The sequence below is a fragment of the Lontra canadensis genome, unplaced genomic scaffold, assembly GCF_010015895.1.
Source record: "Lontra canadensis isolate GAN:19392208 unplaced genomic scaffold, GSC_riverotter_1.0 scaffold20, whole genome shotgun sequence".
Taxonomy (NCBI): Eukaryota; Metazoa; Chordata; class Mammalia; order Carnivora; family Mustelidae; genus Lontra; species Lontra canadensis.
Window position 1 is genome coordinate 13,351,398 of NW_022631014.1, and position 27,157 is coordinate 13,378,554.

General features: G+C 37.4%; 1 protein-coding gene across 2 annotated transcripts in view; it reads left to right on the forward strand.

The window, feature by feature from the left end:
- The first annotated feature begins 602 nt into the window (after positions 1 to 602).
- The window catches only part of STT3B (STT3 oligosaccharyltransferase complex catalytic subunit B), a 97,745-nt gene continuing 71,190 nt past the window's right edge, over positions 603 to 27,157 (forward strand). For both annotated transcript variants that reach the window (XM_032861031.1, XM_032861032.1), the window contains exon 1: positions 603 to 1,083. In XM_032861031.1, the coding sequence (XP_032716922.1) occupies positions 770 to 1,083 (314 nt within the window). In that variant the 5' untranslated portion in view covers positions 603 to 769. The remainder of the gene's footprint in view (positions 1,084 to 27,157) is intronic.

Consider the following 27,157-nt stretch of genomic DNA (forward strand, 5'->3'; position numbering starts at 1 on the left):
CTCCCGACCCCTCGTCCCGGCCCAGCTTCATGCAACGAGCAGAGCCGCCTAGCACCCTTCCTTGCCGACAACAGAGGCGCGCGAAACCGCGTCTTTCAACTGACAATGAAGCCGTAGCCGCGCAGCACGGCCGCCCGGGGCAAACCGGCGCGAGGAGGGAGTGGGAAGGAGTGGGGGAGAGCGGTTGGGCTACGCCCCGCCCCAGCTCGCGCCCCCATTGGTGGGCACCGTGGTTCTGGGCCCGCCCCCTAACGGACCTGTCGCATTGTGACAGGTGGAAGGGCCAGTTCCTGTTGGGTCGGGGGCGGAGTCAGAGGTAGCCTGAGCTCCGCCCGGACTCCAGGGGGCTCCTCCTCCTGCTCTTCACGGCGGGGCGGGCGACGGGTGTGAGGGGGGAATGTCATTGCTGTTCGGCGCTGTGGTGCCGCCTCCGTCTGCTGCTTCTTCTCTGGCGCCCTCGTCCCGTCGGCTTTCGCCGCTGCCGCAGCTGCACGGAGGATACGGATGGCTAGTGGGGCGCAAGGGCCATCCGAGTTGAGAGCGCGGCGGTCGCGGCCGCTGCTGAGGCAGAGACTCCCCGCCGCCGCCTCCACCCCCTGTCCCCCGGCCTCGCGGCGCTGAGGGCGGGAGCGCGCGGCGCTCTTCCCTCCTCCTCTTTTTTCTTCCTCCTCCTCCTCCTCCTCCGGGTCCCCGCCCAGCACCCCTCGCACCAGGCGGCGGCGGCGGCGGCGGCGGCGGCGAGGAGCGAGACCCGCCGCCGGGGCACAACATGGCGGAGCCCTCGGCCCCGGAGAGCAAGCACAAGTCGTCCCTCAACTCGTCCCCGTGGAGCGGCCTCATGGCCCTGGGGAACAGCCGGCATGGTCACCACGGGCCCGGGGCCCAGTGCGCGCACAAGGCGGCGGGCGGCGTGGCGCCGCCGAAGCCGGCCCCCGCGGGGCTGTCCGGGGGGCTGTCGCAGCCGGCCGGCTGGCAGTCGCTGCTCTCCTTCACCATCCTCTTCCTGGCCTGGCTTGCCGGCTTCAGCTCGCGCCTCTTCGCGGTCATTCGCTTCGAAAGCATCATTCACGAGTTCGACCCGTGGTAAGTGCCCCGCTGCCCCTCCCCCGCCCGCGGCCCGCGGAGAACCGGGACCGGCGCCTCTGCCCGCCGCGGCTCGTCCCGGACTTGGCGCCGCGCAGCCGCCGAGTCCGGCTCGCACCCCCGCCGAGGCGAGCGCGGCTCCAGGAGCTCCGGGCGCGCCCCCTGCCCGTGGGTGAAGTTTCCCCCTGGCAGCTGGAGGTGGGGTCCCCAAGTGGGACTTTGGCCCCCTTCCGGATAAGTGTGATGCCTCCCGGGAGGGCGAACGAAGCCCCTCGCAGCCCTCTTGCTTAGACCAGTCCGGAGTGGCCACGCCGGGAGCCGGCAGGGCGCTCCTCGGCCGACTCGTGGCGGACTCCCCGCCCCCCCCCCCCCCCCCCCCCCCCGCCCGTGGCTTTCGCGTTCTCTCATTTTTGCGGGCGCGTTTTTGCTGGTTGGGTTGGGATCGCCCAGGGGTTGCCCTGTTGCGGTTGGACGTGAGGCCAGATGTGCAGGAGCCCTGTCTACTCAGCCTCGCAGTTTTAGGTTTTTCGTGTTTCTCGGTTTTGCTCTCCTTATACAAGAAGGGAAAAAGAGTGTGAGGTCTTGTAGGAAAGGAAATAATATCCCTGAAAGTGATCTGAAAGCTGGGGACTCTTATTTATTTAACACTAGATATTTTCAGGAGTAGCTTTTTTCAAGGCCCCTGAGTGCACTCAGCACCTCACTGTTCCACAGTTATCTTGGGTTGCTTTTTAGAGCAAGAACATTACTCTGTTAGTCCAACTGTCACCCTCAGTATGTTGTGCACAATATCCGAAAGCATGGCATTAGTTCCTTTATTGGTCTCTGCAGGAACGTTTGTGGGTAAGAGAACAAACTATCACAGTGATGGGGAGCCTTAGGTTATAGTCCAGAAGTTACACATGGTATTCGCGACTGACCTGAATGTTTTAGGAAATTACCCTACTAAGAACGCTAGCTAATTTAGGCATTACGCTGGTTTGTGAATTATTGCTTTAATTTTTTCCCCAGCTTCCCTAGCCTTTTTGGTTTTGTTTGTTTTTTACCTTCTACCTGAGCCTATGCCTTTTAAACTGACTTAATTCATGTTGACCGACTTGTCAGCCTTGAGTTAATCTTACAGCCTTATAATAATTAGATCTAACTAAACTTTAAGATATTTATCATTTGAATACAGAAAGAATCTTCTTGAGAGCTGTTACTATATGGATGATAAATATTTGGGGAAGTGAATTACCCATATATTAAAATACTGGATTGAAGTTCTGTTAAGATAGAAAAATTGGTAGTGCAGCATCTATTGAACATGGCAGGGGCCTGCTCACCGAGAATTCATTTTAGGTAGACAGTTAATTACTGGGACATTCTTCGTGAAACGAAGAGGTTTTGATTTTTTTCTGACATTAAAAAATAACTTTATGTTATTTGGAATTACAGGAGAACATACTGTGAAGCCTTGGGAACTAGGTACAATGTTCTTAGTCTAGGTTTGAAACACTTAAGGAAATTAGATAAAAATGAAATTGGAACCGAAAAATGAAAACTGCTAATATTTTACAGAACAACAACGTAAAAAGAGAAAACTGTCTTTTTAGATTACAATAGCAGAAATGCATGGTGACTGAACATCAGGGATAGCAAAGGTTGTGAATAGTATTTCTAAGAGAGTATCGTTTTTACAAAGGCTGAATATTGTTTAATAGTAACTTTGAGGCTGCAATTAAGGATTTCAGAAAAATTCTCAACTGAATGGGAGACAATGTTATTATTTTTCCTTATTTTGAAGGAAGATTAGAAATCTGTGTCAAGTCAGCCCAGAATTACTATTGAAATTGAGTATTGTAACTATGAAGTTTTATCAAGTTACTTTACAGATAATATTCTTTTTTAAAGTATGACAAAGAATTAGAAGTTGATCTTTTTTTTAGGTTTCAGGAATATGCTTGGAGAGCATAACCGTTTTTTATCGACGTGAAAATTTGTTTCACTTCTATTTTTTTATGCATAGAAACACATTTCAGAAACACTGTCCTTTAGCTAAATGTATGAAATTTGAACTAAATTTAATTTGTATATGCTAATCTAAAGGTATATATATCTCTTCATTCATAAAATCTACTTTAGGTGCTTACTAATAGTTTTAATATTTACATTTTATTATATTTTATATATTGTGCATATCCTATAATGTAATATATTTTATATATTTTATTATATTCCTAATTAAATGCTTCTGTTCATAATATTAGGTAATTGTCATTAGTATTAAACAGTCCTTTTATAATAAAGGAATTGTCCCTATTCCTTACTGTGAACAGAGATTTGCCAAATATAAATTTGATGTCTTAAGTACAATTTGGGTTGACTTAATGAGAAAACTAGATTTTTTAAACAACAACAAAAAATCCTTTGCTCACTTTTGTTTTTGTTTTCATACCTCTTGAAGACCTCAGGTAGTTAGGTATCTCATTCTTATAATCCATTCTTGTTGAAAAATTTTGAAAAGGGTTAGATTGCCTATCATTACTACTCTGGATTTTTAAAGCAGTTTTCTTTCCAAGTTAATAAGAACACCAATGTTTTGATCTTTTAATCTAATACTCTAGTGTTATACTAGCTTGGGAGTCTCCCAGATTACTATTTTATAATGCAGCTATGACATGAATCTTTAATAATATTTAAATGTTTCTTTCAGATTTTATATCAACAAACCGATTTATTCTGGCCTTCTCTGTTCCCTTTTTTCATGTCTTTGTTACTGGCTTCATTTCTGAAGTCTTTTTAGTGAAAAGTTTACTTTTTCTGTTTGATTGTGAGTTATTTCTATGATTTACAGTAGTTCTTAAATTGCGTAAGACTCTAGTTAGTTGCCAGAGGTGACTCATTGTCACAAAGTTATACTTGTTTTTTAAATTTGTCACTCAATTTATTTTTTAAATCTTGCAGCTGTTATAAGGGGTGGTATATAATGTTGGATATTATATATTTATTGAATTTTAAAGTACACTATACATTTTTAGAACTTAGCAACATTTGTGGTATGATCTCCTCACCACTTCACTTTAGTAATTTCCTCCCTTATCAGTTGAGTAGATCAGATATGAGGAAGCAGTTCTAGAATATATTGTCTGTACTTGTCAAACATTTGGTTAAGCAACTATTTTAACAGCACCTAATTTTATCTTCTTTTTATCTGGAGCAAAATGTAGTTTCTACTTAATTTTGTTGTAACTATTAATACTTTTATATTAACCAGGTACCTTTTCCACCACTGTTATCTCATTGACTTACAGTGGCTTTTCCCATGGATGTGATGTGAAAGCTCCCTTTGTAAGGAGAGCTGCCCTTTTCCCTGCCTACACAGGTTGCAGTGGGTTCTCCCCAGAGCTCTAAAGAGAGAATTCTCTGAGCCTGAGTTTTGACTGCAAAACTGTAAAAGCTGTAAAAGGGCAGCAGATGTCTTTTTGCAGGGCAGAAAGCTGCAGTTTAGAATTGAAACTTGGAGTACAATTTTCCAAAGAAACTATGGTATAAATTGGTATAAATAGATTAATTAGTGCAAACATGTTTTCAAAGGATTGATAAACCTTTGGAACATAAGCTGTTTGTAAGCTGGGAACTAGTTCCTGTACTTTGCGGTCTCCACGTTTTTCTTCACTTTGCAGATGACAAAAAGAGGCTATTGACCTCAGTTCTGAAGAAGACAAAATGGATAACAAAACCAGTTTTAGAAAAAAAAAATCCCAAATCTTAAAAAGTTACTTTGTAGAATCATTAGCAACAGCAGTCCAGCTGCACTTCAGAACAGGTATACTGTCACTGGATTCATTGTAATTTACAGTTTTTCTAGCCTTGAGCTTAAAATCATTGTAAGTTACAAGAACACTTAGGGAGGAGGTGCAGGGAGTGTCTTGGCCTGCTGCACTGGATAATTGAATCGGACCTGCTCCCATCTGGTTTAAGTGTGATGTTCTTGTAGGTAGTAAACAGAGGTTTTATGAGGCGTACAGTATAGGTCCTGGGGTAGTTAGGATCTGTTAGTAAAGATTTTGGAACTTTTTCTTTTTGTTCCAGATTTTCATATTTTGCGGGCTAACTTGAGTAGACTGCAGATCTCTTACTGCCATGAATAGTTTGCAAAAAGTCAGCATTGATTGTAGAGGAAGCATTAGAAGCTCATTATGGGCTCTGACTCAGTTGTTAAAGAATATGAGGAAACTTATTGGCCTGTCTGTACTTAATCTACTATTGATTTTTTTGCTCTCTCTCTCTCTCTATATATATATAAGTGATGAGTACTTTGGGATATGAAAAATGTTAAAAAGTTCTCTTCGTTGTAATTTCTTAGTATTCATTAGTGCATACATGCTCTCAGAAAAAATGGAAAGATTAATATTCTTGAGTGACTGAATCATATTTGTTACTTGCTTACTTTAAAAACTTAAATGCTCTTAGAGACCATACTGCTATTAACCCAAATTATAAAAGCATCCCACAATTCAACCTATGTGTATGTTACGTTAAATTGTACATTATAAGAATTTCCAAATATACTGAAAAGTCAGAAGAATTTTATAGTGAACTCTCCTCTTCAACACCTACATTCTATAGTTAGTGTTTTAGTTTATTTGCTTTATCATATATTTCTATTACTGCTTTTGAATCCTGCTTGTAGACATTGATAGTGCCTCAAGAGTGTTATCTTTGTTCTCCAACTCCATAATTAAGAGGATCTCTTATTTCTGGACATTTTTTTTCTATAATACTTGAACTTAATGAGTATAAATACTGTTTCTGTATTACCCTCAATTGGACTGCAGGTTAGAATCAAGATTTAATCTTTCTAGGTTTTGGTTAATAACTTATCTGAGTACATCATAAGTCAATGCATGTCTGTTAAATGACTTGGCTTTGCCAAATCTGATGTCTCAGATGGAACTGTGAAGTGGTTAGAAGGATATTGATGTTGGTTTTACCGGACTTAATTTATGTGGAACACCTAAATTCTTTTTGGATTATTAGAAGCCTCTTATTGGTCAGCCTGTTGCTTACTCTGAGTCATATTTATGCTGTTTTATTGCCGTGTTTTGTCCAGATACTAGCTTAATTTATGTATAATTGCAAAAGTTACTTATTTCAGTCCCTACAATTAATAGGAAAAAATGAAAACATTTTCAAATAATAGAGAACCCCCGAAAACAATGTATGGGCCAAATTAATACTGTTGAAAGGGGAAAATGTGAATGGTTAACTTGCTACCCCATCTTAACTTCTTTACTTCCTTTACCTGATTCTGGTGGATATTTTTTGTTTTTAAATCACTTACTTTTTTCTGAATAAGTTTCTGTGTCCTCACTTGACCTAATTCTGACACAAATAATTTCCACGGACTTAGAAATTGATAGAAACTGTCAATACCATAGGATTTTAAAAAAAAAGTTTAGGTGGAGGTAAGGGTTGGAAGAGATAGGAGCAACTGCAGAGGCTGTCCTATTTTAGGTAAATGGAGGTAAACTAGCATTTGTTGACTTAGAATTTTAATTTCTTTGTAAAAACACTTTCAGAGTTTTAATTTTTTTTTTTTTTAATTTATCTGACAGAGATCACAGGTAGGCAGAGAGGCAGGCAGAGAGAGAGGAAGGAAAGCAGGCTCCTTGCTGAGCAGACAGCCTGAGGCGGGGCTCGATCCTAGGACCCTGGGACCATGACCTGAGCCAAAAGCAGAGGCTTTAACCCACTGAGCCACCCAGGGGCCCCGACCTTCAGAGTTTTAAATGAAAGGCATCTAAGCATACTTTGGAATATAACCTGCACATAGGTTGGTGAATGCCTTTATGTTGGTCAAGTTTATACTATTTTCAGAAATACACATTTCTAAAGAATTGTGACTGCTACACTAATTAAATTGATCATATCATTAGTGACCATTTTTTTCTTTCTGTGGAACTTAGTGTTGCAGGATAACTTTAATATGCGTTCTAAATGATAGTAGATGCTTAGTTTTTACAGTGTCTTACAACTTGATTTTAGATCTTAGAATTGAGATAAGGTAACATCTCTTCTGTAGATAAAAAAAAAATACTTCAATTTAGTATTCCCCCAAGAATTAAGTAATACAGTTCTGCTTGTCTCCAAAATCTATGTCCTTTTTACTGCATCCTCTGCCTTCAAGGCAGGCTTAAATGAAAGTGTCCTCCATTTAATTTATGTTTTTTAATCAGCTGCCCTGATTTAAGTCTTAACATATTGGCCTATCAGAATGCCTGGGCACAATCCATGCCCAGCTAACTAAGCTCACTAGTTGGATAATGGCTAATTACTTGTTTTGATGTAGGGAAGAGAGAAGAGTTGATGATGATTTAAAGATTTTATTTATTTATTTGAGATTGAGAGAGAGAGACAGAGAGAGAGCAGGAACTGGAGGGGTGGGGCAAAGGGAGAAGCAGGCTTTCCCTGAGCAGGGAGCCAGACCTGGGACTTGATCCCAGGAAGCTGGGATCATGACCTGAGCAAGCCAGGTGCCCCCCTGCCTTCAGGTTTTTAAACCTGAATGACTAGGGAGTTTTCAGGGATGGGACTTTTAAGGGGAATAGCTGAGTGAGAAAGAAAAGATGAATGAATCCAAGTGAATGTTGTTTTATTTAGATTTATTTTGTCTGTAAAAAGTTCATTATAATAAGGTTGGAAATATTAAGCCATTCCAGTTAAGGGAATTTTACAGGGTGGGAGTTTAGTAGATCCAGAATTCAATAGTCTACAGGGCTTCCAGAGTTTATGTTGGCTTGGCTTGTTATCAGGGCAAAGAATCTGACCAGTAAAGGGGGTGAAGTACTTTTTCTAAGGTTGCAGTTTGGCTAGATTCTCTTCTATTTTCTTTGTACCTTTGTTTGCATTACAGGCCGTTTTGTGAGAAGTTTGAAAATTGTTACTTGAGAAGATGAAGGGAAGTTTGTTTCTACCGTTCACTTTAAATTGACAGTATTGGAAATTGAAGTTTAGCTATGAAATGGTTTTTTGGTGTGTTTTTTTTTTTTTTTTTTAATTTTATTTGTTTGACAGAGAGCGAGCGAGAGAGAGCACAAGTAGGCAGATAGGCAGGCGAGGGGGAAGCAGGCATCCCACTGAGCAGAGAGCCCGTTGAAGGGGGTGGGGGCAGCTAGATCCCAGGACCCTGAGATCATGACCTGAGCTGAAGGCAGAGGCCCAACCCACTGAGCCACCCAGGCTCCCCTATAAAATGGTTTTTACGTGAAGTTTGACTTATTTAGAATTAGTGATACAAAATTTGTGTGCTTCGCTTATCTGTAATTTCATTGAGTTAATAGTTTTCGTGCTTTAGGTTTTCAATTTTTTTTTACTTTTTTTATTCATTCCTATTTGAAGGGAAGGACTCTTCATAAAATCATAAAGAAAACTTATGTTTATATTAATAAAGTATAAATGATTACTTTATAACTAAATTGGTAATGTTTCTTTTGAGGTTTTCTTTTAATTTCCTTTTTTATGCCCTACAGGTTTGTCAGCTGTTCTCCAGTAAAGACTTTTCTTCACCATGCAGTGTTCTTTTCTTTAGTGATATCTAGCAATCTTTCCAACCTACACATGACTTCAGATTAATTTGGTTTTTAAAACTTAAATTGTTGGATCTTTCTCTCCCATAGATAGATGAATAAATAATATTGTAGCATATGCTGTTTTCTATACTATTTTTAAGTTAAAATATAGTAATTCATAATTTCTAAAGTTCCTGTGTATGCACAGCTTAAATTATTGTTTGTTGCTGGCCAAGTGGGTGGACTAGAGTCTGTGAAAAGAATCACCACTGGGAAACTCACTTGTGACCACCATGTTTATTTCATCCTTATTCTTTTTTTTTAGATTGAAGTATAGATGACATTTAATAATTTCAGGTGTACAACATAATTATTTGGTATTTGTATACATTTTGAAATGATATTAAGGTGTTATTTGTCACCTTATATAAAGTTTTTTTTTCTTGTGATGAGAACTTTTAAGATCTACTCTCTTAGCAGATCGTGCCTATTCTTAAAATAACCAGTAATTTCCTTAAAGTAGAATAAATTCTATTTAAGTAGGTTTTATTATTAAGGTAAATTATTAAACCATCTTACTTGTATAATCCGCAAGAACAGTAATGGAGCACAGAATTATTGGAAGGCAGCACTCTTGAAGTTTTTGGGATGATATTTGAAAATGTCTTAAATGTTTATATAAGCATGAGGAAAATGTTCTGCAAAAGCTTTTGGTAAGAAAGTTTTTGGTTTCAGTCTTTTAAAAAAGTTTTTCTTTTATGGTGAAATATAACACATTCTATAAAGTATATAAACCTTATGTACAATGTAATGACTAATTATAAGATAAACACCCATGTGATCATCACCCAGATCAAGAAATAGAACGTTGCCACCACCTCAGAAGCCGTGATGTATGCTTGCCTCCCCTGCTCACCACTTGTATAGTAATTACATAATTGCTTTTCCTCACAGGTGGTGCAATTCTGTGTGCATTCCGAAATAATATAATTTAGTTTTGCCTATTTTAAAAATTGAGATATATGCATTTAGAGCTTTTGTGTCATTTTTTTTTTTCCTCAGCATTATGTTTAAGATTCATCTTCATTGATCAAAGGGTTGTGGAGAATATGTGGTAATAAGGTTTAGCAATCATTTGACTAACCAGGCTTACCCCACTGTGGAGGTTGCCTGCTCTTTCACAGCAGGAAGTACTTGTAGGAAAGGGAGAGATTCTTCTCTTCCCTTGAGATCAAAAATTATCTCAAGATGGATACTTTGAGCTAGAGTCAGCCTTGTCTCCAGATAACCTTGACAACTTTTCAAAAAGTACTAACTGGCCAAAGAGATTCAGTCTTTCAGCAGACAGAGACTATAAGGAAGGAGGGGCAGGGGGAGACATCACTGTCATTCAGGAGACAAATGATAAATAATCAGATAAATAAATATGATAAATAATAGTCCTGCAAAGGACTGGATTTTAAACTATAGCTTTTGCCAAGTATTGTTTACTTTAAAACATATTAAAATTTATATAAGGTAGGGAGTGGTTGTTAGTTCTTGAAAGAAAGGAGGAAAGCGAATGTTGGAAAGAGATCTGAACTGAAGGAATTTAGGAGAACCCTAAGAATGGGGTGTTTAATAATGTATTGGTATCTTTATAAAGGATAGCTCTGTATTCTTCCAGTCTTCTATGGCTACTACTGTTTTTCTTTACCCTGTTTTTCCTTTATTGATTTAGTAACTGTCTTGGTCTTCAGGAAGAATAGGAGAGGTTTGATAGTAGTTAAGTTCCTTTCAGAAACTGTCTTCAGGTGATAAAAAGTTTTTTTCAAAGAGTAACAGTCAGGCATTGAGTAATGTATACAATTGTCTAATCACTGTGTTGTACACCTGAAGCAAATGCAACATTGTATGTCAACTATACTTAAGTTAAAAGAACAATAAAGCAAATTATTTTCTATGTAGGATTCTACATGATTCTTTATATAGGAGCTTGAAATCTGTTGGGGTGTGGAAATTTGGCATTGTATGTTAGCGAATGATTAAGGATATTGGAAATGGGATTCTAGGCCATGACTGGCTAGCTGGATATCCTAGGAGAACTTTAAAGGAAGGAGATTTTAGTTCAGTGAGTATTTCTTCCAAGTAAGCTTTTCTTTTAATTAGAAAGCAGTTCTTAAGTGAAATAGTGAACAGGAATGTTCTCTAATGCATGTCTATTTATTGGTCAGAATGATTTTGATCAAATTTGATGGTATTTTTCTGCTGCCCATTAGTATGTAACTTATGCTACGTGAATGGATAACAGTTGTTTTCTTTTATAAACAAATAAAGCCTTGTCATAGTTAGTGCGGTGTTGAAGAATTTAAATCTAGGACTGCCTTTCTTCAAACTCCCAATTTAGTCAGCTAGTATTTCTACAGAATTCAAACTTAAAATATAAACCAAGCATCATAAGGAAGATATATACATACTTACTATTCCTTGTCCCCTATATCTCTTGTAATATGTGCCAGAGAGAAATATAAATGACTTTGAATTAGGCTGTATTTGGATAATGTTCCAACCTAATGATTTAAGCTTCTTTAATACCTCTAGTATTGTTCTTGTTTGAATTCCCCAGGGAAGTAGGGATATTTTTTTTTTTTGAAATGTATTAACTGTTAGGAAACATGCCAGGCATACTTCTTTCAGAAATAACAATCTAATATGGTTTATCTGCCTTGTGCGAGAGGTATAGATATAGGTTTTATTGATCCCAATATAGAACAAACTTACTTTGGTTAAATTTTGTTCAGGACTGTTCATTTAACTTAATAGGCTAGAGCTGTATTGAAGATTTTAACACCTGTAACTTAAAAAAACTCAAGGAGGTTTAAGTTATTTGTTCTTTGCCTAAAGTGGTAAAATACTGTTACAGTGATATGGTTCTTATTTCCCTCCCTAATTAATAATATTGATAACTTACTGTTACTATAGAGAGGTGAGATTGTTTAGGGTAAGAACATCATTTCTAATCATGCTAGAATATCCTACACTGTATTAGGAACGTAGTGGATTCAATTTATATTAACATGGATCCTTATCCTTAATGGTAACCACATTTTATGTTTCGGTGATGATAGTAATAGCACAGGAAGTCTCTGTTGTATATAGTTTGATAAACCTTGAATTTGACTGTGATGTCAGTAGAAACATGTGTAGTGATAGTGTGATCCCTAAGAAGCATATGTTTGGTCTTCATCCTTATTTCTGCCACAGAGCTCCTAAAACCTTTGTAATTATCTAAGTAATGAGAGCAAAAATTGGCATCTTTTGTTATGTTAATGCAGTGACTTTGGAAAGCCCTTAGGTCACCTAAGGATGGGAGCTGGTTGCTAATGGAACCTACCCTGTGATTAGAGGGTTGGAAGTTTAAGTCCTACCTTCTCACCACTGGGAAGGGCAAAGGGGCTGCAGGTTTAATCACCAGTGGCCCCAATAATTTAATTATGCCAATGTGATAGAGTCTTCATAAAAACCCCAGAGGACAGAGTTTGGGGAACTTTCGTATTTGTGAATATGAGGAGTTTTGGGGAGCGTTTGGTGTACTCGGAGAGAGCATGGAAGCCTCGTGCCCCTTCCACATAATCTTGCCTTATGAATCTCTTTTATCTGGCTGTTCCTGAGTTCTGTCCTTTTATAATAAATCTGTGATCTAGTAAGTTAAATATTTTCTCTCAGTACTGTGAGCAGCTCTACGAAATTAATTGAACCCAAGGGAGAGGGTCACTAGAATTTCTGGTCTGTAGCTAGTAGGCTAGAAGCACTGGTGACAACTTGGACTTGTGATTGGTTTGTGAAGTGGGAGATTGGGTTGCTGGGGAGGTCAGTCTTGTAGGACTGAACCTTTGTCGGATCTAACACTATCCTAGTTTCAGAATTAAGGTGATCTGTAGGATAGAGATGTCAGAGAAATGATTGTTGGTGTGGAAACTCACCACCCCCTCACTGGAATTGTTGGTGGATCTCTTAGTATGGAACATCATAATCTTACTCTCAATAAAGATGTCATTTTAATCTTATAGAGAAGGAAAAAATTGATGCAGAAAGGAAGTGATGATACTTCTAGAAGAAGGAAAGAATTGATGCAGTAAGGAAGTGATGCTTAAATGGAGAAATAATTTATGTGAGTGAGTGATTGCCATCTGCACTTGGTAAATGACTGGTTAGCTGGATAGCCTATGAGAACTTTAAGGGAGGGAGTATTTTAGTTCAATGAGTATTTCTTCTAAGTACAGGTAACTGTCTCAAGTTTTAACTCAACTGTTAAGGAATATTGAATAAGAAAAGACAGACCAGTTAATGCTGTTAACTTTTGAGCTGGTAAATAAAAAAGGACATGTCAGCAATAAAAGTAAGGTTTACAAGGTGGCATTTTGTTTGAATTTGAGAAATAGATCTTGATGTGGAGAAATAGTAAGATAGATATGAGCATTTGGGTATGTAGGCATTTAATTCATGCACATGATGAGTTTGGGTGGGTTGGATTAATAATCCATTTGGTTTCTTGGCTGTTGATTTAACTGTGATTACAGCATCCCTCACCCAAAAGTAGAGCATTCCAATGAAAACTTTAGTAAGCCAAAATGCATAAAATAAAGAACCATTAATTTATGTGGAAAAAATTGTTTTTGGTGTTCCCAGACCCCAAAAATAACCCTACACTTTTCTGATGCACAAGAGGCTTAGGCCTAAGGGACACACAAAATAAAGAGCTAAGGAATAGACAAACGCTTACAGATGCAGTTCAAAGCTGTGGTGGCTTGATGCTGAGTGTTGTTCTCAAGGGACAGAGCTTGATGGTGCCATTCTCTCGGCTCAGGGTGCAGGCTGCCTCCTTAATGTCATGCTGCAAAACAAATAGTGAACGCTGTTTTTCCTTTTGCCATTTTCTATAAAAATGAAAATCCTCTTTGATTCTTTCGGTTATTGAGAGTAGGTAACATAGGTTGGTGGTGAAGTTAAAGGCAAAGTGGCAGAAGGGGAACTTTGAAAAAGCAGGTGAAAGATAATCTGCATTGGTAATTAATTTGGAAATTAAGTGACACCTTAGGAAGCCATCACAGCTCTGACTGATTTCACTTAAACCTTCCTAGATAAGGTAGAAAAGGTTAGAGGATAATAAATAAAAATACTCATTGAGGTTTCAATCGCCTGTCTCCAGTAATATAGCTCTGCAGTAGAAATAGCTTTGTCTTTGTCTAATTACTGGGAAGATCTTTGAATATTGTAGATTCTGATAGTTGAATAAGCCAAAATATCAAGTCATTACCTTTTGTTTTCGTTATTATTTAAGTAATCTCTATAGCCCATGTGGGGCTCAAACTCACCACCTTGAGATCAAGAGTCCTATGCTCCTCAGACTGACCCAGCCAAGGTGCCCCAAGGCCTTGCCTTTTTTTTTTAAACTATGGATTGAACTCTAACAAAATGACTGGTCAGCTTTTTATACTTTTTTTTTAATTTTATTTTTTATAAACATATAATATATTTTTATCCCCAGGGGTACAGGTCTGTGAATCGCCAGGTTTACACACTTCACAGCACTCACCATAGCACATACCCTCCCCAATGTCCATAACCCCCCCAACCCCCCTCCCCCCATCAACCCTCAGTTTGTTTTCTGAGATTAAGAGTCACTTATGGTTTGTCTCCCTCCCAATCCCATCTTGTTTCATTTACTCTTCTCCTACCCCCTTAACCCCCCATGTTGCATCTCCTCTCCCTCATATCAGGGAGATCATATGACCATTGTCTTTCTCTGATTGACTTATTTCGCTAAGCATGATACCCTCTAGTTCCATCCATGTCGTCGCAAATGGCAAGATTTCATTTCTTTTGATGGCTGCATAGTATTCCATTGTGTATATATACCACATCTTCTTTATCCATTCGTCTGTTGATAGACATCTAGGTTCTTTCCATAGTTTGGCTATTGTAGACATTGCTGCTATAAACATTCGGGTGCATGTGCCCCTTAAGATCACTACGTTTGTATCTTTAGGATAAATACCCAGTAGTGCAATTGCTGGGTCATAGGGTAGTTCTATTTTCAACATTTTGAGGAAACTCCATGCTGTTTTCCAGAGTGGTTGCACAGCTTTTTATACTCTTTATACTATTCCATGTAATAATAGCAACATTCCTGTGAGTTCTAAAACTGATAGGTTGTAATGGTTTCGCCAGACGTTTTTGTGTACTTTTTAAAAAAAAAAACCTGTATCCATCAGTGTGTCTTTAAATCTGTTATAGTGAACAAGGTTCGTTGACTATATTGACAATTAAAATATTGCTTGTGTTTGGGGCGCCTGGGTGGCTCAGTGGGTTAAAGCCTCTGCCTTTGGCTCAGGTCTTGATCCCAGGGTCCTCCTTAGCAGGGAGCTTGCTTCCTCCTCTCTCTCTGCCTGCTTCTCTGACTACTTGTGATCTCTGTCTGTCAAATAAATAAAATCTTAAAAAAATATATTGTTTGTGTTTTTAATTTTTGAAAATTTAGTAAGTTTTATGGAAGTTTAATTTAATCCTAAATTCATTTTTACTCCACACCATAGCTAAAGAAAACTGTATTTTAATAGGCTAAGCAGCTTTCTGGCATTAGAAGGGATAGGATAATGAAACAATATGTGGTAGATTAAATAAATCTGATCTTAAATCTATAAAGGCCAGTTATTCATGGAAAGTAGAAAAATGAGCTTGAGAAGCAAGTAATTTTTTTTTTAAGATACATTTATTCATTTGAGGGGGAGATCACATGCAGGGGGAGGGGCAGAGAGAGAGGCTCCCCAAAAGGACTCCCCACCCAGTGTGGAGCCGAAAAAGGGCTGCAAACCACAGAAGGCTCCACCCCACAGTCCATGAGATCACCACCCCACCTGAAACCAAGAGTTCAACAATTAAGGGACTGAGTCACCCAGGTGCCCCGCAACTAAAATCTTTTTAAATCGTTTTTTGAAGGTTGTTAAAATGAGTGGGTCACTTCTTTAGAAAGGGAGATCATTCCTCTTGTTTAGTATACTTTATTTTGGTTATTTAATTTACCATATTTAAGTGTAATATAAACAGCATGTAAAACGGTTTTCCTTTTGAAGTAAAAATAATTCTAGATTTTTTAAAAGTTTATAATAAGTTCTTGTTATAATTGTTGGATATGAATTACAGCATAATATAAAGCTATAGAATTTTTATATAAATCAAACTATAATGGAAATGCAAATTACATTAAAGTAATATATATGTCATATTTGTAATTATGAACATAATGATAAACACCCATGTGAAACCCCTTCCCAACTATAGAACTAGGGCGTTAACAATTTCACATCCATCCATATTTCTTCTCTAGCCTGTCCTCCTGGTTTTCCTCTTAGCACTAAGAAAGCATTATCTGAGTGGTGTTTAACATCTCCTTTGTCATTATTAAAGTACATATATTTAGATATCTTTGTGTCTCTAGACAATGTATTGCTAAGTTTTGCTTTGGAGCTTTAAAAATAGTATTCTGTATATAATTTTCTTTGGTTTGTATTTATACATTTCCTAGTTGATGAATATTTAGGTTTCCAACTTTTTGGTTTTATGAATAATGCTACTATGAACACTAAAAACTATTTTCGGATGCATGCATATGTGTGGACGGTTGCTGGAGTGTATACCTCGGAATTTTGTGATAATTTTTGTTTCAATTCATAAAAATATAATATACCACCTCAAAACTTGGTGACAAAAAGCATTTCATTGTTTCACGATTCTGTGGGTGGAATGGGAGTTTTTTCTGCTTCGTGATTTCAGCTGTGATGCTGGGATGATTACAGTCATCTGGAGGCTCAACAGGCTACTATAAGCTGGGGCTATGAGTGCTATATGGCTTAAGAGTCCTCTGGAGTCTTGATTGCGAGCTCAGCTGCAGCTTTTAGCTCCTTCATGTGGCTGCTTGGGCTACCTCACAGCATGGCAGCTGAATTCTAAGAAAGAGCATTCCAAGAGCAAGAAAACTGCTTGTCCAATTAAGGGGTAGGCATGGAATGATCAGTGTCACTTCCAGTATATTTTATTGTTCAAAGTGGACACAGGCCTATCAGAGTCATACATACTGGTAGGGACAGAATTATTTCGGACAATCTTTGGAGACTGGTTACCGTATTGTGTGTATCATTTTTATTTCTTTCGTTCACAGAAGACTTTGTGCTTTTATGTTTGTGTCTTGGTCAGTTTTGTTTTTTTAACTCGGTTACTTTGTATTTGGGGGGAGGGATACTAAGTCTAGGTTAAATTTGTTGAAAATTTTAATGCTTTTTGTGGCTTAATGGTCCTTAAGCACTATAAGATATTTTATTACCCCTGTTTTACAGATAAGAAAAGGAAGTACTGCTTAGTGTGTTGAGAGAATATTTTGTGAAGTCAGAAGCCTCAGGTGATATTTTTGGTTTTAAAAACAGCAGGTACAAATGTGTACAATTATGAAATGGCATGATGCTCCATCCATCTACTTATTATACCCTTCCACTTCCAAAAGACTGAGGCTTGGAAAAACTTAGAAGTATTTTTTATCCACTTATGGCCTATTATAATATTTTTGGTAAAGTGCTAAGTGACTTGGCCAGAGTGACAGAACTAGTACATTCATCTCCCAAGTTTTTTCTAGCCCTATCTTGCCTATACCCACACTTGACAGTTTTTTCCCCACTAAATTATTCAGTTGGATCAGTTAGTCACTATCTGCCAACACATTTCAAAACTTGTGTTTTTGATAGCCGGACTAGTTCTTTTGAGGGTATGCTGGAGATCTCGGAAGACAGCGGTAAGGAATTGGCAGATATTTGAGATTTTCTTGGCTGATCCCACCTCCAAGCTTTATCGTGGAAATTAAGTTTCTTAAATGTTGTGGTCAGAATATTTTTTCAAAATAACAGAAGCCAGAGATTCACAACCAGTATTCAAATATTTGCTTTATGTACTTTAAAAAGCACACTTTCAGGCTTTGAGTGTAGTGAGTTGCTTTAAAACTGAAACTAATACGAACAATTCTGAATTCCATAATTCAAGGCTTTAAATAAAATGAGACAACTTTCTATTATGCCTGAACAAATACAAAATACACAGAAATAAACTTGTAGACACTTCCCAGCTCTCAAATTAGAAAGATTATTCTGTGTAAAAGTTCCCCATCATTATAGTTCTGTATGTTGAAGACCGACACTTCAGTACAGCTCTCTGGTGTAAAAGCAGTGCTTCAGGGAGCATGACTTATTTTCAAGTCCCTTCAGATTTCTTGGCTCTAAGATTCAAAGACAGAAATGAAAGTCATAATAATACTTCTGATTTTTTGGAGGAGTTCTTTGACAAGTAAAGGAATACAGAGCATCTTTAGACTTTGTCTCAGAAACCTTTTCTACCAGAGATACCAGACACTGTATGATCAAGCCTTTTACTCATTTTTATTCTTCCCTGCCCCAGATTCTTCCACTTTCAGTGTCATGCATTAGAATTAGTTACCTTCCTCAAGAAGTAAACTAAAGTATAATGTACTGGCAGTAATATTAATACAGTATTACCATGACAAAATATAGGTGTCAAGTGCAGTAATTTGGCAAAAAGCTAATGCCGGATTGCACCAGGTTGAACATAATGTTAACACCATTTGTAAAAAAGAAAAGGGGGATAGAAGAGGGTAAGTCCATTTAAAATTCAGTAAATGCATTTGCAACATTTGTAATTCTCAAAATAAACACATTTTAAAATAGAGTATACCCCAAACGTGATAATCTCTGAGGAGTTTAATACATGTTATTTTATAGAAATTGCTAAAGTTACTTTAGATATGTGAAGGATACCAAAGTTTTCATATAGTTCAGTATCTTCTCTTTCCTTCAACCCCTTTCAAATGAGAAGAGAAAACTGTTCATTCTTTCTTAGCCCCTTCTTGAGTTATGTTTTGCTGGTATTTTATGTTTGAAAAGTTACCGATTAAAAACTAAGTAAATGGAATAACTTCTGGTTTCTCTGGAACACAGAATGAACTTATGCCTAGAAGAGAACATAGGAATCATAAAAATTATTTGTTAAAGTGGTTGCCATAAACATGTTCTGCAGAATACATATCCCAGGAATTGCAGTTCAAAACAAATTCTGCTAATTTAAATTTGGAAAAACTGCAGATCCCATCCATTTGTTTATAATACATATTAGCATGTTAAAAGCTCAGATGTTCTTGAATACATTGTTAAATTTCTTTAATCCGGTGTTTACCATATTTAATTTAGGAATTACTATAGGATTTTTTAAAAAGAATTCGTGTTCCATACAATGGATACTTAATGGTTGTTAGTTGGAAATCTTATTTCTGTAGAATATGAATATATGTCCTGACTTAAATATATGTAATATACTACATATTTATATTTGTAATGCTTATTTGGAAATTTTATTTGTATAGTATAATGTAATTATATAATATCGATAAGATATATAATAAGTATAAATATGATAGGTTTATATATATGTTTGTTGGAGATCTTTTTTCTGTAATATATGAATGTGTGTCTGACCTAAATATGTATTACATATGCATGTATGTGTGCTATGTGGAGAGAAAGAGAATACATGCCAGGTGTGTGAAGCTCTTGCCTTTTGCCCAGGTGTTTTAGATTTCAGTATATATTGGATTTAACTAAGCAAAAAATAACATTGGATAGTTTTAATTTATCAAACCACTATCTTATTATTTTATTTCTTTTTTAAAATTTATTTATTTGAGAGAACGAATGCACTAGTGGGGAGAGGCACAGTGAGGGGAGAAAGAAAAAGAGAATCCCAAGGAGACTCTTACCTGAGTGCAGAGCCCATCATGGGACTTGAATCTCAGGATCCTGAGGTCATGACCTTAGCCAAAATCAAGAGTCAGATGCTTAACTGATGAGCCACTTAGGTACCCCAAATCTGCTATTTTATATGTGATCCTAGAATTTCTTCAGATTTTTTGAATGGCATTAAAATACTTTTATCAGTCTGTTACTTTTATGTAATTTTTTGGTGCTAACTTTTCTTTGTCCTTTCCTTTTTTCCAGTCAGTTTATTTAGTGCCCTTTATAAACAGTAGACTCTCATTTTTTGAATGAATACTTAAGAAAATTGATAGCTGTCACAGTCCGTTAAGGCAGTAAGAGAACTGTAACATGGATCTTGTTTTTTGTTTTTTAAGATTTTATTTATTTGACAGATACACAGCGAGAGAGGGAACACGAGCAGGGGAGTGAGAGAGGGAGAAGGCTTCCCGTGGAGCAAGAAGCCTGATTCGGGGCTCAATCCCAGAACCCTGAGATCATGACCTGAGCCGAAGGCAGAGGCTTAACCCACTGAGCCACCCAGGCACCACCCCCAATCTTGTTTTCAATTAATAATGTGTTTGGGAGAAGTTTTACTCTGTTCTTAGGAGTTCGATTATCTTTATTTGTAATGCATCTCATCTTAAGTGGGAAGGTACAGAGAGAAGCTCAAAAAAGTCTGCAGGACAGTATCCGCTTTGGAACAAACTTTTTTTTTTTTAAGATTTCATTTATTGTCAGAGACTGAGCACAGGCAGGGGATGCAGCAGGCAGAGGAAGAGGCAGTCTCCCTGCTGAGCAAGGAGCCCAATGTGGGACTGGATCTCAGGACCCTGGAATCATGACCTGAGCCAAAAGCAGATGCTTAATGGACTGAGCTACCCAGGTGTCCCAGCCATTGGTTTTGTTTTGTTTTGTTTTGTTTTTACCATATATTGCTCAAATAGAAAAAATAGGTAGTTTGTCCATCTGATAAATACAGCATGAACTCTGCTTTGAAGAGATCTTGAATCATTATGACTTATCCATCAGTTTTAAGAACAGAGAGGTTAGTGTGAGTAGTCTTAAGACCCAGTTGGAACTGGGGGCTCCTGGGTGGCTCAGTGGGTTAAAGCCCCTGCCTTCAGCTCAGGTCATGATCTCGGGGTCCTGGGATCGAGCCCCACATGGGGCTCTCCGCTCAGCAGGGAGCCTGCTTCCCCCTCTCTCTCTGCTTGCATCTCTGCCTGCTTGTGATCTCTCTCTGATTAAAAAAAAAAAAAAACAAACCCAGTTGGAACTGCTTGTATATAAATGAGTAGGTGATCTGGTGTCGTGGTAGTGGTCAATCTGTGTATTCATAGGTCTTTACAAACTTCAGAATTGACCTAGTAAAAGTAAAAGAGTAAAAAAAAAAAAAAAAAGACTTTATTCTGTATCATTAGTAGTTCTTTTAAATTTTCTTGTTTTGCTCTAGTTAATTAAACATTGATGAATCTCTTACCCTACTAGGCTTGAATATATCCTTGCATGAGTTTCCGTTGTTTAAGTAATAAAATTAGCAATGTGTTTAATGTGTTACCTAGATGGTATTTATATGTAGATGTGGTAGGACTGAGTTTAGATTGTTTGTTATAGTAGTTCTAATAAACTGGTGTTTTTTTCCTCCCAGGTGTACCTGCCTGTCAGTCTGGTATGCTTTTGTTTTTGATCCTGCCACTAGATGGCAGGAATAATAAATGGTAGATTGAAATGCCAACTTGAGCTGGTGGCCTTAGCTGCCTTTTTTTTTTTTTTTTTTAAGATTTATTTATTTATTTGATAGAGATCACAGGTAGGCAGAGAGGCAAGCGGAGAGAGAGGAGGACCAGGCTCTCCGCTGAGCAGAGAGCCCGATGTGGGGCTCAATCCCAGGACCCTGAGATCAAGACCTGAGCTGAAGGCAGGGGCTTTAACCCACTGAGCCACCCAGATGCCCCGGCCTTAGCTGCTTTGTACTTTACCTTTGTTGTTCTCTATTCCCAATAGTGCTGAATTTGGGGTATATATGAAGTCTCTCAACTAGTGGGATTTAGGTAAATCTGGTACTTTTGTAGCCTGAGAGTGTACCTAGTGACAGGGTAAAGGAGAAGGAACAGAAAACCTTTAATACTAGATATAATCACTGGTGTTCTAATACTTCGCTTTTTATTTCTATTTTTATTTTTTCTTTGTGGAATTCTGTCCTTTCTTGATTCTCTTACACTTACATAGGCATCCATAGTTGGTCATTTCTGTTGGTGGAACTAGTTGCCTTCTCCCTTATTAGGTGAATGTATGTTAACTTGGCCAATTTTGTAAAATGTTAATACTACACTTCGCAAACAGACTTGTTTGTTTGAGTCATAATTGACTATATGAATCTTTTCACAGAATGTATTATTTTCGAAGTAGCCTGCTGATAGCCTTTGAAAAGTAGAGTGATGGGCAATGTCTAGGGTGGTGGGAATGTAGCTTCCATGATTATGTTATGTAAGACTGTGTTGCTAGTTGACTTGTACCAGAGACTCCTTGCTAGCCTATGAAGTAAGCAGCCTTGTTGGAGGGGTCCCTGTACAAGGAATTGCAGGAAGCCTCTTAAGAGGCTCCAGCCAACAGCCAGCAAGAAACCAGGGCCCTTGGTCCCATAGCCTCAAGAAGATGTTCTGCCAGCAACCTAAGTGAGCTTGGAAGTCAGTTCATTCCATGAATGAGTCTCCAGATGAGAACCCAACACTGTTAACTCCTTGATACATGAAAAAAAGAAAATTTTTAAAGAAAATTAATATAGATACCTTTGATAAACCTTTCACATCCCTGAATGTTACCTATTTGCCAGGGTGTTGTAGGTACAATGGTATGAGCCCAAATAGACATGATTCTACTCTGAGGGAGAGATAGACTTGAAACCCTTAAGAATAATAAATATTCTGAAGACCTATGATGCCATAAGAGCATCTAATAAACATAAATACCTCTTTAGGACTTAACTGGTCTTTTTACAACTTACTCTTCCTAGGTGGTTTTCTCATTTTTTAGCATAATCTTGACATCACAAAACTTGATCTAGTTTTATTTCCTGTTAGTATTATGAAGATAACTTATGTGCATTTTTTCAGGCCTTGACATGCTCTTTCTTCTTTCTAAAACACTTCTGTTCTTTTCTGCCTTTTTGCTCAATAATCCATCCAGATTTAAGATAGATGTCAGTTAAGTTCCATGAGGGAGCTTTGTGAGGACATGTGTGTTCTGTTTCTCCAATACTTAGCACAGTGCATGTAGGCCCATTAAAAAAAAGAAAAAAAAAAAACAAGAAAAAACCTTGATAGGAAGTATGCATTACTGGTTGAGGTATTAAGTATTAATGGTACACCTACTTTGGAGAACTGTTTAATATTTTTAAATATATGTGTATTCTATAACCTAAGAGTAGTTATTGAGTGGAATGCTAAATATTTATTCAAAGAAAGTGGAATTGCTAAATATTTATCCAAAGAAATAAAAACATATGTCCTTAAGACAGAATTTATTGTATTCATGAAATGTAATACTACTCAGTAATAAAAAGAACAAACTGCTGCTACATGATGAATCTCAAAAATACGTTGAATGGGAAAAAAAAACACTTATTGAAAGTAGAATCTAAGATCTATATTTATTAATTTATTTTAAGGTTGTTGTTTTTTTTGAGAGAGCACGTGAGCAGTGCGGGGTGGGGGTAGGGAGAAGGAGAGAATCTCAGGCAGTCTCCCCACTGAGCAAAAAGCACAGAGCTCGATGTGGGTCTGGATCTCATGACCCTGAGATGATGACCTGAGCAGAACCAAGAGCCACTCAACTGACTGAGCCACGCAGGCACCCCTATGCTATATTTATATGAAATCTAAGAACAAAATGAATCTATGGTGAAAGAATTCAAAGTGTTTGGGAGGGAGAAGTGACAGAAAAGGTTCACATGGGAACTTTCTGGGTGATAGTTTTGGGTGATAGTTATGATAGATGGTATATATAAAATTGTCAAAACTCACTGAATCAAACATGTAAGATCAGTGTATATATATACATATATATATATATATATACAGATATATATATATATATACACACACACATATATATATATATATATAAAAAAGATTGTATTTTATTTATTTGACAGAGATCACAAGTAGGCAGAGAGGGAAGCAGAGAGAGAGGAAGGAAAGCAGGCTCCCTGCAGAGCAGAGAGCCCGATGTGGGGCTCGATCCCAGGACCCTGGGATCATGACCTGAGCCGAAGGCAGAGGCTTTAACCCACTGAGCCACCCAGGCGCCCCAAGATCAGTATATTTTAATGCTTAATATAAATTATTCTTTGGAAAAGTCTTAGATGTCCTTTTGTATCCCTTCTTTCCTTTCTCTGCTTGATTGCATTTATTACCTGTCCCTCCTGTCAGATTATCAAAGATTGTCAGCTTTATAAGGTCACAGACCAAATTTGCCTTGCTTCTTAGAATTGTGAACTTGTATGCATAATGCCCAGGCTTATCGACTCTGAGGAAAAAGTTATTTGTGAACTCTAATTTCTTCATAAGTTGGTATCTAAACTTTATGGTTGCATTTTCAAGAAAAATATTTGCATATTACAGAATCTTATATCCGGTGTTCTTTATGTAGCTCCTAGCTTTTTCTGCTCTAGGATGCACAAAAGACATCTGTTTAAGTGTTGGTAATCTTGCTCCAATTACAGCTTTGCCAACCACAGTTTGAGATATCACAGTGCTGTATTTATATACCAAAATTTAAAAATCCAATCTTTTTTTTTATAAATGTGACATTTTTTTATTCCTCTAAAACAAATGAAAACTAAATATTAATCCTGTTTTCTCCTGAATCTCTTTTTGTCATCTCTCCTTAATTTTTTGAGATTGGGCAAAAAAAGATAACCTATTATTTTACTTCTAGTACAGAAAGCCTTAGGTACCAGAGTAGTTTGAAAGAGAACCAGACAATTACATAGCACTTTGTCTAACTAGTGTTATCCTTTCTGGTGGTGGTATTATTTTTTTCCCTTATTAAAATAATATTGTTTTAAATGATTTAATGGCTGAAAAATAAGTATAGTCTTGATTTCCCAAAACTACTTCACTGGATCACCACTTTTCCAAACTATTGAACTATTTTCCAAACTATTGAACTGCTGTAACTCACAGCAGTTTTTCAGTGCTGGAAAGAAATGCCTTTCTAATATGACTTAATGTGTTGGGGATCTTCTAAAATTAAGTTTAAATTCTGCACAAGTTTTATGCACATTCTTCTGGTCAGAGAATCCATATTTTCATCAGATTCTCAGACTCTCACCCAGAAAAATTAAAAACCTATCTCAATCTCTGAGGGTTTTGTTGTTGTTGTTTGTGTTTTGTTTTTTGAGGCTTTTTTCATTGCCAGTCCCTGCTTTTGCCAACTTTTCAGAAACAACCAACTCTTAAGGTCGACAACTAATTCTTTCATGTTGAGTGTTTACCTGTACTGAACACTGTGAAAATATATTTGATGTCTCTGTTGGTTCTCTTCGTGTCTTCATTGTTGTTTTGACTGTTTTTATGACCTTTTTGGTTGTAGAACTAAATCATAATAACTGCCCTCTGTGCTTCTGTGTTCCAAACCATCCCAGATAGGAGTATGAGAATAATGAAAAAGAAATACTTCCTTTAGTAAACCTGATTTTTTTTTTTTTATATGGAATCTCTGGTCAGAAATGCCCGTTCTTACTTATTATACCAGTTTTGTGGGGAAAATGTATACTTGGCAAGATTTTTAGAAATCTCAAAATCTGAGACAGTGTGACTGCATACATATCTTATCTGTCACCTGATAACTTATTCTGTCCTGACTCCTATTTCTAATCTTGTTGCTTTTATCCTTGAGGTGGTACCTAGCTATAAAAACCTGTAAAAAGATAAAATAGCATAATTGCAAAAATTCAGAAAATTCATGTTAGAGTTGCTGCATTTTGATATCTGTATTCTATTTTATTTTAACAAATAGATTTTAGTATTGTAGCTAAAGAGCATGGATTTTTTTTTTTTTTTTTTTTTTAAAGTAAGCTCTACATCCAACTTGGAGCTTGAACTCATGACCCTGAGATGAAGAGTCACATGATCTACCGACTGAGCCAGCCTGGTGCTCCCTCCTATTTGGCTTTGATTCCTGGGAAATGAAGTTAGATTTAGTTTTTAAACTCATAGGCCCTTATGACCTACATTTTTGTGTGTTTTATGTAGTCTTGAATTTTTATATCTACACTTCTCTTGTCCTTTATCTTTCTTGTTACATTTATTACTTATTTTTGTGGAATAAGAAGAGGATAAATTAAGATGTCTTACAGATCTTAGGATTAAAAAAAAATTTATAGGCTTTGATTGCAAAAGCTTTTAGTACTAGTGGTACATTCAACATTTAACTCATTTTAATAAATATTTATTGTGTGATAACTACCAGGCACAGTACCAAGGATTAGGAATATATATAGGGGTCTCTGTTGTAGTGGAACTTATTTTCTGGCAAGTAATCATGGAAACAAAGATCTAGATAATTTCAGTTGTGATAAAGGCTATGAAAAAAAATAATATGGTAGCTAGTGTCTGGAATGTGGCTTTATGACTACCACTGTAGATATGGAAGTGAAGAGGCCTTTTTGAGGTGATATTTAAGCTAAGATCAAAATGACAAGGAGTTGGCTATCCCTGTGAGGATCTGAATTAAGAGCATCCCTCCAAGCAGGAACACCTTGGCACGTTGAAGGGGCAAAATAAGGCCCCCATTGCTAGGATATAGTGAGAAACATGGTATGGATAGTGTTAGGATAGGGCCAGATCAAGTGCTGAGATTGGTAATTATGGAAGTCAAATTCTTCATCAGAACTTAAAAAAAAAAAAAAAAAGAAGAAGTAGTGGAACAGAAATTCTTTTTGTTGCAGCAGAGGTTTTTCATTTCTGCATACAATACTGAATAGTTTTACGAGTGATGAAAGGCTTTAGAGGCCAGAACATAAAAAGGGACCCAAATGCATTGACTCCAGTATATGGAGTGTTCACACATGAAAATTTAATCAATTACACTATTTTTATTACCTTCTACCTGAATAGTATATTTTTATAGAAAGAATAATTTACCTTAGAGTGGGAGTTAAAATATTTTATACAACTCATAACCTCATATTAGCACTAACTCACTTAACTCAGGACATTTGCAGAAAATGTTTTAAAATTGGATCATATGTAAAATGTTCAGAGGCAGTTTAACAACATCTGTTGAACTTATTACATGTGAGGTACTGTGCTTGGTGCTAGGGGTAAGAAGAGTAATTAATTTATCTTTGCCTAGAGATCAAATCAAGTGAATAGCTTTGCTATTCATTAGTTGAATGACCTTGAGCAAGTTACTTAACCTCTTCATTTGTCTTCTCATCTGTGAATTGGGAATGACAGTAATACCTATATCAATAAGTTGTCATGAAGATTAAATTAAACAAATGAAGGTATTTAGAGCAGTGTATAATTCATAATTACTTATTAAATATTCACTGTTTGTTGTTATTATTTACTTAGGTTGGGACCTACTAATAGTAAATTAATGCTATTTAGTGTGTTGCTTTGAAAAAGGTAAAATGAAAAGTGCAAGATCAAGGTTTAAAGGGGG